The sequence below is a fragment of the Phacochoerus africanus genome, chromosome 3 (assembly GCF_016906955.1).
Source record: "Phacochoerus africanus isolate WHEZ1 chromosome 3, ROS_Pafr_v1, whole genome shotgun sequence".
NCBI classification, from domain to species: domain Eukaryota; kingdom Metazoa; phylum Chordata; class Mammalia; order Artiodactyla; family Suidae; genus Phacochoerus; species Phacochoerus africanus.
Window position 1 is genome coordinate 15,328,761 of NC_062546.1, and position 15,785 is coordinate 15,344,545.

The window sequence follows — 15,785 nt, forward strand, 5'->3', positions numbered from 1 at the left end:
GGCACCATGGCACGTGTGTGTGCATTTACAGTGTATGAAGAACTTGTATATTCTTTGAACACCTGTGCCAGTTCTGGAAAAAGAGGCTAAACCAGCTTTATTAATCTCAATTTATAGATGAGAAAACTTAAGGCTCACAGAGGTTAAATGACTCACTCAAGGTCAGGAACACCTGGATTCAAAAGCTCAACCTTGGACTTCAGATCTGAGGCTCCCTAAGTGCCACTAAAGCATGCTGACTTTGTCTTCCAAAAGATCAGAATCTCTGGAGGATCTGAGAAAGTAGGTAGATGGGGAACGTGCTGAACCCTGATAGTTGGAGTGATTCTCTAGACAGAATGACTCTCTAAACCAAAGTTGGGCCCCCTTTCTATACAACAGTGTGTCTGTTGTTCCCCCAATTCCTTGGGAGCCCCCAGTGGGGAGAGAGACAACATCTATGCCTGGCACACTGTGGGAACTCAGTGTTTGTTGAATGAATGAAAAAAAGCTATTAGAGCTGAACAGACAAGGTTCCCAGTCCTGGTCCTGAAATTCGCTCTCCATGTAACAATGGCCAAGTAGCTTAAACTCACTTACAAATGGGGGGGCTCCTCTTTTGGGGGGCCACACCCACAGCATGTGGAAATTCCCTGGCCAGGGATTGAACCCACACCACAGCTGTACCCAGAGCCACAGCAGTGACAATGCCAGATCCCTAACCCACTGAGCCAAGACGGAACTCCATAAAAGGGGGTTCTTAGCCTTGCAAGAACCTTGTGTGGCTTCAAGAGAAGTAGTGAGAGAAAAGTATTTCATGTGGTGCCTGGAAAGGTAAAGGCACTCAAACATTAGCTGCTGTTTCATCACTGTTAACAGGACTCCCACAGTGAAGTGAAAGAAAGTGGTCTTTGATCAATTCAGATGAGATAAAGCCAAAGGAAAAAGGCAGAATCGTGCTTTGGACAGATGCTCTGTTCCAAGAATGGACCAGCCTCATGGACCTCAAGAAGTTAGGGATGAATGGGCTAAATGTGGGATCAGACTCCTCCACCTGGGTCCCCTTTCTCCCTAAAATGCCAACCCAGGCTGGGTGGCTACCTAGGTGCCACCATGCAACTCTGGGGCTCTCTCCCACTTCTGCTCCTCACCCTCCATCAAGAGCTTCAATCAGAGAGCTCACGGCAACACCGGATCGTTAACCCACTGAGCGAGGGCAGGGACCGAACCTGCAACCTCATGGTTCCTAGTCGGATTCGTTAACCACTGCGCCACGACGGGAACTCCAGCTCATTGGATTTCTTAATCCTGCTGGAGGAAAATCTTCCAAATGAGCACGCTTCTCAAAGCCTTTAAAAGAACGTTCCAGGGGAGTTCCTATAGCGGCTCAGTGGTTAACAAATCTGACTAGGAACCATGAGGTTGCGGGTTTGATCCCTGGCCTTGCGCAGTGGGTTAAAGATCTGGCCTTGCCGTGAGCTGTGGTGTAGGTCGAAGACGCGGCTCGGACCCTGTGTTGCTGTGGCTCTGGCGTAGGCTGGTGTCTACAGCTCCGATTCGACCCCTAGCCTGGGAACCTCCATATGCTGTGGGAGCAGTCCTAGAAAAGGCAAAAAGACCAAAAAAAAAAAAAAAAAAGAACGTTCCAGGAAGAATGGATGAGCATAGTTTAGGAGCATACATTATAGCAGATTTATAACCTGCTTTTACCAGTTAGCTATATTGAGTGAAGATTTGCTTATGTCATTAGATGTTCTGCAGCATAACCGTTAAAAGGCATAGAGCTTTCCCGGAATGGATAGATCATAATTCATTTAAGCAAGCTTCCATGATCAAAGGTTGTTTACGGTTTCTCAATATTATAAGTAAGGCCGAGCATTTGTTTCATCAGGATAGATTCTAAAAAGTGAAATTTCTCAGTCAAAGAGGACATGCATTTTAAAGCTTTCAACACATAATACCTTCTAGCAAAATTTTAATAATTTTGCCACTTAGTGTTGCCACTTAGGAAACACTTATGATATGCCAGGAACCAGATTAAGTGCTTTCTGTACATTATCTCATTTAATATTTCCAACAGTCCGAAGAGGAAGATTTTATTAATATCTGTATCTTACCAATGAGGACACTGGAAGTCAGGAAAGTAAGTTCCTTGATGGAAAAAAGCAAACTTGAGAGTTCCCGTTGTGGCGCAGCGGAAGCAAATCTGACTAGTATCCATGAGGACATGGGTTCGATCCCTGGCCTTGCTCAGTGGGTTGGGAATCTGGCGTTGCCGTGAGCTGTGGTGTAGGTTGAAGGCACAGCTCAGATCCTGCATTGCTGTGGCTGTGGCTGTGTCTGTGGCTGGCAGCTGCAACTCTGATTCGACCCCTAGCCTGGGAACTTTCACATGCTGCAAGTGAGGCCCTAAAAAACAAAAAAATAAAAAGCAAACTGGCAGGAGTTCCCGTTGTGGCGCAGTGGTTAATGAATCCGACTAGGAACCATGAGGTTGTAGGTTCGATCCCTGGCCTTGCTCAGTAGGTTAAGGATCCGGCATTGCTGTGAGCTGTGGTATAGGTCGAAGACGTGGCTTAGGTCCAGTGTTGCTGTGGCTGTGGTGTAGGCCGGTGGCTGCAGCTCTGATTCAACCTATAGCCTGGGAACTTCCATATGCCACAGGTGTGGCCCTAAAAAGACGCTAAAAAAAAAAAGAAAAGAAAAAATGTGTGAGGGCTGCAAACACCAGGGTACAGTAGCTCTAGGCTCTAGGGGACCCCATCTTTTCATTCAATGACCTGGTTTGGCTGGGCCCTGGGCTTCGTCGGGGTTGATCTCCCAGCTGGGGGGATAGAAGGAGACTTCTGGGTCTAGGACCTCTGCGCCCTGCAGGCAGAATCTATGAATGCCACGCTCTTCCGTGGCTGAGAGGGATATTGCAGCTCCCCCCAGGTACCATCCTTAATAGCTAAACAAACCAGACCCTTACCAACAGATGGCAGCACCGAATGAAAGGCTGAAGAGTTGTCAGCCATCATTCTGTGTTTACGTTTTCCTCCTCCTCTCACTTTTGCCATGACCTTGTAGGAGAATTATCAGCTGGGTAAATGTGGTCATGGGACAGGAAGGGGAGTATGCATTGTGCTTGTGATATGATTATTTCAGGAGTTGGTTTCCGGTAGCTGCATCAATGGACAGGACAAATGGAACCTCGGGAGCCACTATAGCTGGTACAGCCCTAGCTCCCAGGGCAGTAAGGCTGGCAGTTTGGGGGCATCATATAAATTAATAGGTGAAGCAAAAAAAAAGAAGAAGAAGAAGTCATTTCTTCCATGCTCTGTTGGATAACCTAACTACTATCCTTGCTTCCACATCGCCCCCAGAGTCCATTCTTAGCATAACAGCCAGAGGACCTTTTTCCTTTTTTTTTTTTTAAATTAGTTTTTAGGGCCACACCCGTGGCATATGGAGGTTCCCAGGCTAGGGATCCAACTGGAGCTACAGCTGCAGGCCTGCGCCACAGCCACAGCAACACAGGATCCCAGCCACACCACAGCTCACGGCAGCACCAGATCCTTAACCCACTGAGCGAGTCCAGGGATCGAACACGCAACCTCATGGTTCCTAGTCAGATTCGTTTCTGCTGCAGCGAGATGGGACCTCCCAGACCTTTTTCTTTTCTCTTTCTTTTCTTTTGGCCCATCCACAGCAGGCGGAAGTTACAGGGTCAGGGATCAAACCCAGGCCGAGCCAAGCCACCCACCGCAGTGACAACAACAGGTCTTTAACTCACTGCACCACCTGGGAACTCCCAGAAGGATGTCTTTCAAAAGTAAGTCGGAGAACATCATCACTCTGCTCAAACCCCTCTCCGGGCTCCTAAATTCCTCCGAATAAAAGGCAAAGTCCTCGTAGGGACCACATAGCCCTCTGTGATCTGTGCCCACAGTTCCTCTCTGACCCCGCCACCCCTCATGCTCCCAACCACTCATCACTCCAGCCATGATCCTCAAGCACCTCGTACACCCTCTGACCTCAGGTCCTTAGCCCCGGACGTGTCCTCGGTCTGGACCGCTCTGCGCATGGATTCCACGTGGCTCATGGCCTTCTTCACTCAGCTCATGACTTGAATGACAGTGGAGGAAAGACCTTCCCTGAAGACCTTCTTTAAGGCAAGACCTCTATCCCATCCCCTTGACCCACCAGACCTCTTGCTCAACTTTATAGTTCGCCGTGATCTTCCCGCCACCTGACATGTTACACATGTGTTGGCTCATTCATTTATTGACTATTCCCCCCACCCTACACACACACACACACACACGTGCATGTGCGAACACACACACGTAAATGCACACATCTCACACCTCCTTGATGTCAAATCCCCACCACCTAGAACAGAACACATAGTAGGTACTCAATAAATATTTCCTGAATGAGCTGAGGACTCTGTTTACGCTGGTCCTCAGGCTGGGCTGTCCTCTACTGGTCTGTCTTTAGAACTTCATTTTTTAAGCTCTGCTCCCTCATGTGCAACTTTCTATTATCCTTCTAACCCTCAACCTGCACTTGGCTGAAGAATAGATGTTTGTTTCTACACAGGTTTTACCGTACCCAGCCCTCTGGACTAGAGATCAGGTTTGGAGACGACAGCAAAGCAGTCTGCTGTTGGAGATGGCAGACGGTAAGTGTGGGAAGAGACCCTGCCCTGAGCTCCGGAGGGACGGCGGTATACCAGGATTCCTGGCCCTGGGAGCTGTCCTCGCAGCCAAAGCTAAGCATCGCTGGCGAGGAGCAGCACGAGTGATCATGTTTTGTGGCTTGAGTGCTGATGGACAAAATGATGGTGGGCATACAAAAGGCACACGCCTCTGCCATCCCTGAGTTAGACAAGACCCTGCCCAGGGCTCTTTTTCAGAATGCAAAGTTGGGGGAAGTAAGGGGAAAGTGGAAGGGGTGGTAGCCACACGTAGTCCTTAACGACTCTACCTACACAGCCCATCACTGGCAGCTTTCGTTTCTGCCTAGAGGGACTGGGGAGACGGGACCCTGGAGAAGGATAGAAACCAGAACAGGGAACGCTAGGAGAAAAGCTATACTGCCACCTATTGGCAAGAACAGCCTTATGCACTGAGCACCTTCACTCCCGTCCAGTAGACTTGCTCACCTGTAGCCCCCTAGGGATGGATGGAGAAGCCCTTGGTTCACAGCCTGGGGCAGGGACCCAAAACAGGATGAGAAAGATAAGGTGGCCAAACTCCAAGCCACCAAGCTTTCGGTCTCCAGACCATCCTGCTCCCGCTGCTCCGATCTTTCACATTCCACAGTGGGTGGAGGAGCAGAGAAGGACATAAACCATACCCTGGGGTTCCAGAGTTATTACTATTCCTTCTTGGCTCAGGGATTAAAGTGAGAAATCACTGCAGTGGAACCAGCATGGGACTCTGGTATCATCAGACTCCGGTGCAAATCTAGATGTGTAAAATGTTGACAGCAACCTAAACAGTCACTGAAATAAATTGTGCACATCCAAACAGTGGAATACTATACAGCCATAGAAAAGCAAGAAGAAATCCTTTATGCTGTGAGCGCTTGTCAAGTCATATTAAGTGAAGAAAGCCCAAAACAACACAATGGCTGTAGTGTATATTTCATGTAACAAGGTGCAATAGAGGAGAATTTTCTATCTACATATCCCTAGAGAGATGGAGAGAGATTATAGAGCTAAGAGGAAGAGAAGGAGAGGAAAAATAGCTATAGAAAGAAGGGTGCTTGTGATTGCCATTGCCAATGCTCTTAAATAAAATATGCTTACAAGGCACTTATCTTCAGAAATCTGCTCTCAAGGTTCTGATGTTTGTCATGTGTACCTCAGTGTAGATTAAATGAATGTGGTACCTCTCAAAAAAAGAAAGAAGGGATGGGGGATAAAAAGGGGCTAGAGAGAGAAGAAGCGAGAGAGTGAGCTGGAGCTCTGTCTTGGAAAGAAGACACAAGAAACTGGTTGCCCTCGGGGCCTCCACAGAAAACAATGAACTGGGGAGTTTCCTGGTGGTCTAGTGTTTAGGACTCAGCGCTTTCACCACTGCAGCTCCGGTTCAATCTCTGGTCTAGGAACTGAGATCCCACATCAGGCACTGAACATCACAGCCACGAAGAAGAAGAAAGCGAGTGGCTGTGGGCGGAGGGAGAGTGCCAAGGACGAAAAGTGCTTTTTTTATGTATTCATTTTTTATCTTTTGAATTTTGGCCCATGTAATATATTCTTTATACAAAATAGTAAAATAACAGTCTGATTCTTCTTTTCCTTTTTAGGGCCATACGCGCGGCATATGGATGTTCCCAGGGTCGAATCAGACCTACAGCTGCTGGCCTACACCACAGCCACAGCAATGAGGGATCTGAGCTGCGTCTGTCTGCAACCTACACCACAGTTCACAGCAATGCCCCATCCTTAGCCCACTGAGCGAGGCCAGGGATCAAACCTGCGTCTTCATGGATGCTAGCTAGTCAGGTTCTTAACCCGCTGAGTCACAATGGTAATTCCAACATTTTGATTTTTAAAAGCAACTACAACAAAGGACCCGGGCTCTGCCATCTTTTTTTCTGTGTGGCCCCAGGCAGGTAATTTAGTGGAGCCCAGTGTCTGACATGAGACTGTCATCAACTAATTTGTGTCATCTGATGGATCCAGATCTCACAAGCCAGGCTGCATCTGGCACACACGCTGCTGCCGTTATCAGAACCCCCAGCAAGGAATCGCAGCGACTTAGGAAAGATTCTGTCCCCTCTCTGAGCCCCAGGTCTCTCTTCCAACAGCCGCTGAGGGCTGATTCACCTGGGGAAGCGCTGCCGCCCACAGAAGTGCCCTGAATGCATGTTCATTGTGTCAGAGCTGACCTCTTGCCAGACTCTGTGCCTGGCTGATCTGGTTGCCCCTCCCCCTTCCCCTCCTCCCTCCCCCTCCCCCTCCTCGATCTCAACCCAGAGTCTCCGGAGGAATGGGCCAGGATAGTAAGAACAGAGGCCACAGCCCCGCCAGTGCTGGAAGTGATCACTTTATTGGTTGGTAAAAGAAGCAGCTGTGGTCAGCTCAGGAGCAAGTGCAGAGGCCAGAAAGAGAGGAGGGCTGGCTGGAGCCAGAGAGACAGGGCCAGGCAGGATCTCCCACTCCCCCATGCCTCAGGCTGTGGTGGCTGGAGCTGGAGGAAGAAAATCGTTATAAAACCATCAGCAACGATATCCATGGAGATCCCGTCGTGGCTCAGTGGTTAATGAATCCGACTAGGAACCATGAGGTTGCGGGTTTGATCCCTGGCCTTGCTCAGAGGGTTAAGGATCCAGCGTTGCCGTGAGCTGTGGTGTAGGTCACAGACTCGGCTCGGATCCCACATTGCTGTGGCTCTGGCGTAGGCCAGTGGCTACAGCTCCAATTCGACCTCTAACCTGGGAACCTCCATATGCCGAGGGTGCGGCTCTAGAAAAGACAAAAACAAAAAACAAACAAACAAAAAAACCCCCAATATCCATGATACTAGACACGAGTCCTGTGCCTTAAATTCTGGACCAAAGCTCCTCCCACTCCATGGTACCCCACCCCAGCAAAGCCTGACCTTTTTTTTTTGGTGGGGGGTGGCGCACCTGCAGCATATGGAAGTTCCCAGGCTAGAGGTAGAATTGGAACTACAGCCGCCACAGCCACAGCAACGTTGGATCATTAACCCACTGAGCAAGGCCAGGGATTGAACTTGCATCCTCATGGATACTAATCAGCTTCTTAACCTGCTGAGCCACAACAGGGACTCCCAAAGCTTTCACCTTCTTCAGGCTCTGGGGCTCTGCCCACACTTCTCAGAAGGTCCTAGACTCACTTCTTCTGCTTCTGACCATTCGCAGGACACACCTGGGAATACCATGGTCCTCGCTGACCATTGCGATGCTCCTGAGAGGCCACTGTCATTTATCTCCCGAAGAATCCCTCTACCATCAGAAAGTTCCACCATGTCCCCACTCCCTAGGTTAAGCTGGGATTAGCTGATCAAAATATCTTACTTATACCCCCTGCCCCTGCTTTTTTTGGCCATGCCCACAGCATTCAGAAGTCCCTGGACCAGGGGTCAAAGCCATACCATGGCACAATGCTGGGTCCTTAACCCACTGAGCCACCAGGGAATTCCTATTTATCCCATTTTATAAGCAAAATACTCGCAGCTCAGGGAGGTGAAAAGGGCTAGAAAAGCGTCAGAGCTGAAAGTTGAGTTTAGGTCTTCTAGGAGTTCCCATCTGGCTCAGCAGGTTAAGAAACCCACTAGTATCCATGAGGATGAGAGTTCAATCCCTGGCCTCACCCAGTGGGTTAAGGATCCAGCTTTGCCACAAGCTGTGGTGTAGGTCACAGACATGACTCAGATCCTGTGTTGCTGAGGCTGTGGTGTAGGTTGGCAGCTGAAGCTCCGACTGGACCCCTAGCCTGGGAACTTCCATATGCCGCGGGTGCGGCCCTAAAAAGCAAAACACAAAAACAAAAACACCAAAGGAAAAAAAAAACCCAAAGACATGAATCCAAGTCTCCTAGACTGCAAGCCCAGCCCCTGCTGCTGGCACTCAGGGAGGCGAGAGGCAGCTGGCATCACCAAAGAGCTCTGGGCCCTGGGAGACTGTGGTTCTCTCTTAGGCACCGAAATAGCCAGCTGGGGGCCTGGGTCTCGGTCCTCACATCCTGGAAATAGCAGGTTCCATCACTGAGCCGCCAGTCCCGTGGCTGAGCACTCGTCAGAAGCAGCACCATCAACAGTGAGATTTCAGCCAAAGGGCCCTTCAGGCTCCTGCTTGTCCTGTTCCCTCTGCCTGAAACAGCCTCCCCACCTCTGTACTTGACCCCACTACTGACCTTTCACTCATCCTTCAGGCCTGGCTCAGGGTCCCTTCTAAGCCTGCTTCCTCCTTCTTCCATGCCCACCGGGGTGAGGTTTTCCTCCTGTGTCCCCATCACACACCCCCCTGCCCTCCACTGCAGCGCTGGCTACAGGCTCTGGGAGTGTCCATCCCTCTGTCCATTTCAGCCTCAGGGCTGCAAGCTCAGGGAGGAAGGGCAGTGGTCACCTTCTGTCCCGGCACCTGGCACAGAGCTGGCAGCATTCTGTTGGTCCCCCTGTGGGCTGATGAAGCATGTCCCTCGGGTTTTGTTTCTCTGTTTTTTTTTTTTTTTTTTTTTTTTTGGTTTGAGGGCTGCACTCACAGCATATGGAGGTTCCCAGGCTAGGGGTCCGACTGGAGCTACAGCTGCCAGCCTACACCACAGTCACAGCAACACCAGATCTGAGCCGCATCTTTGACCTACACCACAGCTCATGGCGACGCCGGATCCTTATAACCCATTGAGCGAGGCCAGGGATCGAGCCTGAAACCTTGTGGTTCCCAGTCGGATTTGTTTCCACTGTGCCACGATGGGACCTCCCCTCTCTTTACATTCCTATGCTTGCTTTACGACTTAATATTGTTTTATTTTCAACTGGATGTGGGGAAAGAGAGGCTCCATAATCCTCCTTGCAGCTCAGAGCCCTGCCTGCCACAGAGCAAGTGCTCCACACACTCCAAGAGGCATTTGTGAAATTGACCTGAAATGAATGGATCTCTACCAGGTTTGTCCTGAAAAGCCAAGCTTGCAAAGGTAAAGGTCAACTCTGCTGCCTGGCATTGGCCTTGCAAAGAGCTTCCTAATTCCTGAAGTCCTCTGGGCACTTTCTCCTTCCAGGACAGATCTGCTCCGCCAGCTGCTGGCTTATTTGCTCGGGTGTTAAGGGGAAAAGAAGTAAAACTTCTCATGGCCCAATTCATCAGCAAATCTTGTCCCACCTACCCTCCCATATGTCTCAAACCCAGCCACTCAGGTCACCCAGTCCGTCATCTCCCACCTGGCCTCTGGCAGGAACCTCCTAGCTGGTCCCTCTTGCTTCTTCTATGGCTGGTCTAAGGTGTCCACACAGCAGCCAGAGGAGTCCTTTTAAATCTAAGTTAGGGGAGTTCCCGTGGTGGCGCAGTGGTTAACGAATCCGACTAGGAACCATGAGGTTGCGGGTTCGATCCCTGGCCTTGCTCTGTGGGTTAACGATCCGGTGTTGCCGTGAGCTGTGGTGTAGGTTGCAGATGCGGCTCGGATCCTGCGTTGCTGTGGCTGTGGGGTAGGCCAGTGGCTACAGCTCCGATTCGACCCCTAGCCTGGGAACCTCCATATGCCGCAGGAGCGGCCCAAGAAATGGCAAAAAGACAAAAAAAAAAAAACAAAAACAAAAAAACTAAGTTAGGACATGTCCATTTCCAAGGACCCAGCATCTCTGGGTCAAGACCAAAGTCCTTCTGTGCTGGATCAGGTCCCTCCCGTTACCATTTACCCCTCTGACCCTCTCATCTATTGCCCTCCAGTTGATCACCAGGCTCCTTCTGGCTTTTCCTGAAACTCAGCAAGGATGGTACCGCTTCACACCTGCTGCCCCCTCTGCCTGGAACTTTCTCCTTGCTTAGGGCTCCCTCCATCATTTCCATCAAGTCTGTTCAAACACTGGCTTCTTGGAGGGGGCATGAAAAAATTGCAATATTTCTCCCTGCTGTGCCCCCGCTGCTTATCTGCCTTGAGTTTTCTTTTTCTCCAGGGCATTGATCTCCTTCTAACCTCCTACAGAATATACTTGCTTCGTCACTTTGCTTGCCATTCATTAGCCCATAAAACCCATCAGAGAGAAATTGTTGTCCAATGAGTTCATTCACAGAGTGACCCCAGCACCTAGAGCGGTGCAGGGCACGGGATAGATGCTCGGTGAGTATCTATGGAGCGGATGAAAGTAACTCAAAGGACAGCACGGCATGCTAAGTGAACAGCAGTGTGTCAGCTCAGGTCCTCCTTTTCAGCCTTCTGCAGGTGTCATCACATCTGGGCATCCAGGTCCCCACCACCACCCCCGACCCGGGCACCTACCTCAGAAGACAGGTGTGACGCAGGACACCTTCCCGCAACCATTGCGGCAGCATTTCAACTGGCCGGGACACTGACTGTCCACCTGGCACTGGTCCAGGCAGAGGCCGAGCTGGGGAAAGGCGATGTCCACCTGAGGGCAGGAGCCCTCCTTTTCTGCAAAGAAAAAGGAGTCAGGAGAGTGGGCAGAGGGGACCCAGGGAGATGAATGTGTCTCCACACTTGACCTTCCCCTGGATTCACAAACAGGAGATCTGCCTGCCTGAGTGGGTCTCAGGGAACCTTGGAAGAGTGCCCAAAACACCCCCTCCTCTGCTCTCTCCCCCAGTGGTTTGGGATCGCAGGACCTCACTTTGAGTCTCAGCGCTGCCTTTTCCTAACTTGGTGACCTGGCACTGGAAATCTCTCAGAGCCCCAATATCTTCAAGTGTCACATGCGATCCAAGGTGCCCACGTCATGGGGCTGTTGTGAAAGCCATGGAGGCAATAGGCATGCATAATTTCTCCCTGCAAAGCTAAAGTGCTTTGTAATAATAATAATAACGAGCTATTACAGCAGTTAACACTCACCACTTGACATATTAACTCATCCAATCCTCACAAAAATCCCAAAAGAAGGGGAAAGGAACAGTTACTGTTTCCTCATGTTACAGATGAGGAAACTCAGGCAGCAGGAGATCAAGTAATTTGCTTAAGGTCGTACAGAGTAGAGACAGGATTTAAATCCAGGAATCTAGCTTCAAGTCTGGGCACCATGCACTCTGCTGCATCGTAAGCTGTGAAGCCCAGTGCATGGGTGAGAAGTTCCACACCCACCATCTCTTCACTCCTATATATTCAGTCCCAGTTACACATTCACTCATCCACACACACAGCCAGGACTGCACACACACAGACACACACACACACACACACATTTACCACTGCAAAGCTGTGCCGATTACAATACCCTTTATGTAAACCTATTGTCTCCTTTAATGCTCACAGCTCATCTCTTCTCCTCTGTGGGGAGGTTTCTACCCTGTTCCCATCACAGGAGGGAAGGGGGCCCAGAGAGAGGAAAGCATCGCCCAGCACCACACTGCTGATCCGAAGTAAAACAAACACCCGAGCCCGGCCTTCCGATGTCCACACCCACCCACACACCCACACCCACACCCCCACACACAGACACCCCATGCTCCACTCCCAGGGTCAAGGAGAAGGGAGCTGGGCTCATTTCCCAGAAGCCCCAGGAGCAAGCCCAGCCCCAGGTCAAACAGGCACAGAACTGGGGGGCACTGCAGAGGACCGGAGGGGCTGCCCGCCTGCACAGACACCCTCTGCCCAGAGAAGGGCAGGGGCTCTCAGTCCCGAGCTGCCCCAGCACAGAAGGGCACTGGCGGCGGGGTTCTCACTAAACAAGCCACTGCGTGTGGAGCGCTGCTCCCTGCCGAGACATCTCCACGGAGGGTTCATTTAGCCTCAGGTCAGTCCTGCAACACCTGAGCGTCTCATCCCTTTTTGCCAACGAGAAAGCAGAGGCTCAGAGAGGTCAAGCCACCGGCTCAGGACCCACAGCTAGCAGAGGGCACAACTAGGACTCGCATTCAGGAGACCATCTGGCCCTGGCCCTCCTCCTCTCTCGGTTTGTCCATCTGAGCCCAGGCAACAGCAGGGACTGCCCCTCGCCCGCCCCCGCAACAGCCGAGACCCCTCTTTTCTCCCTCCTCTCTCGTCTGTCTGTCTGCCTCTCGCTTTCTCTCCCAGGGGCCACCTCTCCTTCTGGTCCTCCTTCCTCGGGTCCAGGTTAGAGGCCTCCAGACCCAGAACAGCCCCTGATGGGCCCATCCTCCCTCCCCCCAACCCCCAGGAGTGTCTGAGTCTGTCCTTATCACCTTCCAGCCCCTGGGGGCATCGAGAGGAATCACCAGATAGGACCATCACAGGGGCGACCTTCTGGGTAAAGACCAGTGAGCCCAACACCTTGGGGCCCAGGTCCTGTCCCTGCTTCCTGTCCTCAGTTTTTCCCCCTGAACATGAGAAGCTGGGGGTCCACGCTGTCTCCGGCCACTTCCTGCTCTGATGGGAGCCGCATAGCCTGCTGGACAGTGCTGACCTCTAGCCGTTCCTGTACAGGACAGGCGAGCTGCACACACTTTCCCCCTCACTCAGTCCCTAGAGTGGAAGGGAGGCTTTTAAAGATGAAGAAGGGGAGTTCCCCTGGTGGCGCAGTGGTTAATGAATCCGACTGGGAACCATGAGGTTGCGGGTTCGGTCCCTGCCCTTGCTCAGTGGGTTAACGATCCAGCGTTGCCGTGAGCTGTGGTGTAGGTTGCAGACGCGGCTCGGATCCAGCGTAGCTGTGGCTCTGGCCTGGCTGCAGCTCCGATTAGACCCCTAGCCTGGGATCCTCCATATGCCGCGGGAGCGGCCCAAGAAATAGCAAAAAAAAAAAAAAAATCGTAAAGATGAAGAAGGGGGAGCAGTTCCCATCGTGGCTCAGATGAAACAAGTTTGCCTAGCATCCATGAGGACGCAGGTTCTATCCCTGGCCTCACTCTGTGGGTTTAAAGATCCAGCGTGCAGTGAGCTGTGTTGTAGGTCACAGATTTGGCTCGGACCTCTAGTCGCTGTGGTTGTGGCATAGGCCAGCAGCCACAGCTCCAATCAACCCCTAGCCTGGGAACCTCCATATGCTGAGGGTGCAGCCCTAAAAAGACAAAAGAAAAAGATGAAGAAGGGGGAGGGGCACTCAGGGAGGGGGTCCTGATTTCTTCCCATCACCCAGGGAAAAGGGAACCCCCTATGCTATGGCTTCTGTCCCGCCAAGGATGGTGGTGCAACTTCCTCTCCCTGAAGCCTTACATTCAACTTTGATGGGCTGGTTGCTCTTCTAAGCCTGGGAAATCTCCACCTGGACAAGGAATTCAAGGCGTCTTGCCCGGCCAGGAGTCCAGTCCTTACCCCAGGACAGGGGGAGCCCCCAGGATAGGGACTCCCATAGGGATGAGGGCCCTATGCTTTGGGACCCAGCCCCGGAGCAGCCCCAGGCTGTCCAAGGACTAATGTCAGCCAGGAGGAAACTTCTAACCGGGTCCCCTGATCTCAGAAAGCAATGCTCCGGAACAACGGCCCCGCGGTGCCTCCCGGAAGTCTCTCACACAGCAGAGTAAGGAATCCAGGGAGGAGTGGGGGACTTCCCTCCCCCACCCCACCCCAACCCCACCCCCTGTCTGTGCTTCAGCGACACCTAGCACCTAGATCTCACGGGGGCCATGGGAGGCAAAGCACAGGCTGATCTGGTTCCATCCACCTCGACCTGGGCAGGGACCCTTGGGTGGGTCGCGCCCCGGTTCCCGGAAGGGAACTGGGCACTCCCTCCTCCTCCCAACCCCCGCTGCACCGCCCCGCCCGGCGCGGGTCCCCTGGGGTTACCATTGGGCATCTGGCAGATGGTGGCGCAGCCGGCCCTGCAGCACTTGAGGTTGTTGGCGCAGTCCTCATCCGAGAGGCACTCCTGCGTACAGTTCAGGTCCACCTCCACCGCGGGACACACGCCGCTTTTCTCTGCTCCTGTGCCTGCGAGGTGGACGGTCGCGGGGGGTGGCAGTCCCCCCTCCCAGAGGATGCCCACCTCCTGTCCGGGGCGGTGGCGGGGGGGGGGGGGGCCTAACCTCCATCTCTCAGGAATTCTGCGATTCTGGCCCTGGGCACCGCCCCCCCCCCCCGCCCCGCCGCCTTCAGAGAGCCCCACCTCCAGGACAGGGTCCCCACACCTGGGAGGACAGGAGTCACCTAACCATTGGCTTCTAAGCCCGCAATCCTTAGGGGACCCCCGCACAGCTGAGCGTCTAGGGTCTTCCCATGTCCAGGCAAAGGGCACCCCCCATGCCCAGCTCCTCCCTCCCCCCCAGTCTCCACAATCAGCAAAGAGTCCCCCTCCCACCCTCGCCAAATGTCAGCTTTCAGTGGTCTCCCCACTTCCAGCACCGTGGACAACACACCCAGAGCTCCAAGGGTCACCCCCTCTAGACACGAGGGCTCCCCACATTTTAGTCTTTATGGATCTCCCCACTTCTGCCCTCGGATCCTCACTTCTCTGTCCCAAGAGAGGTTAAGCCTCTGGCGGGCTCCATCCTGGCGCTCCTGGTTCGGCCTCTCTGGGCGCCAGGCGTCTCCCCGCCCCACTCACCTGTGACTGGGGGGAGGCCCAGCAGCAGGCCAAGGAGGAGGGAGGCGACCAGCAGACCCAGGCGGCAGGCAGGCATGGTGCTGGCCAGGGCGGGGTGCAGGAGTGCAGCGCCGTCCGGAAGAGGGGATTTAACCGCGTTCCTGGGGGGGCGTGGGGTGTGGGCGGGGCCGAACCCGCGCTGGTCGAGGGCTTAGCAGACAACGCAGGCAGGCAGGCGGGCGGGCGGGCTGCCACCGAGAGCCATTTCACAATCCCCCGGGATCAGGTGTCACTCTGGCCCCAGTGGGAACCAGGAACCTAAGCTCCTTCCAGCCCCAGCGCAGCCTGACCAGCTGCAGCTGGACCCTTGTCCACCCCTCCCTCCCCACCTCCCTCCCCACCTCCCTCCTGGGGCTGAGTGCCAAGCCCAGGACTCCTGGTGCCTAGTCCAAGACCCAGGGTCCTCCCTGGAAGGCCCGCTGAGCGGGAAGGAGGGGGAGGGCAAGACCCCCAGGGAGGAGCCTGCGGCTTGGGTTTGGGCTCAGCCGGATCCCAGGGCAGTCCCCTCTTCAGGGAGCCAAGGTGGAGGTGGAGAGATTGGTACAGAGCCCACAGGGGTGGGGGGGTGTCACAGGAAGCAGAGCTGTCATGTCGAAATGAGCCCACTGGAGGAAAGAAACTGAGGCCAAAGCAGGTGAAACA

General features: G+C 53.1%; 1 protein-coding gene across 1 annotated transcript; it reads right to left on the bottom strand.

Annotated features, from left to right (window-relative positions):
• Positions 1-7,003: 7,003 nt before the first annotated feature.
• On the bottom strand, positions 7,004-15,262 carry WFDC2 (WAP four-disulfide core domain 2). Its single transcript, XM_047771009.1, has 4 exons — positions 15,105-15,262; positions 14,348-14,491; positions 10,934-11,086; positions 7,004-7,163 (listed from the first exon to the last, which is right to left on the bottom strand). Exons 1-3 carry the CDS (start codon positions 15,178-15,180, stop codon positions 10,935-10,937), a joined length of 372 nt encoding a protein of 123 aa, XP_047626965.1. The 5' UTR covers positions 15,181-15,262; the 3' UTR covers positions 7,004-7,163; position 10,934.
• Positions 15,263-15,785: the final 523 nt, after the last annotated feature.

Excerpts from the sequence above, each read along its gene's own strand:
- WFDC2 (XM_047771009.1), bottom strand. The coding sequence starts at position 15,180 with ATGCCTGCCTGCCGCCTGGGTCTGCTGGTCGCCTCCCTCCTCCTTGGC. Across the intron at positions 14,492-15,104 it reads GGGCCTCCCCCCAGTCACAG|GCACAGGAGCAGAGAAAAGC; the intron begins GTGAGTGGGGCG and ends TCCACCTCGCAG. Across the intron at positions 11,087-14,347 it reads CATCTGCCAGATGCCCAATG|AAAAGGAGGGCTCCTGCCCT; the intron begins GTAACCCCAGGG and ends TTTTCTTTGCAG.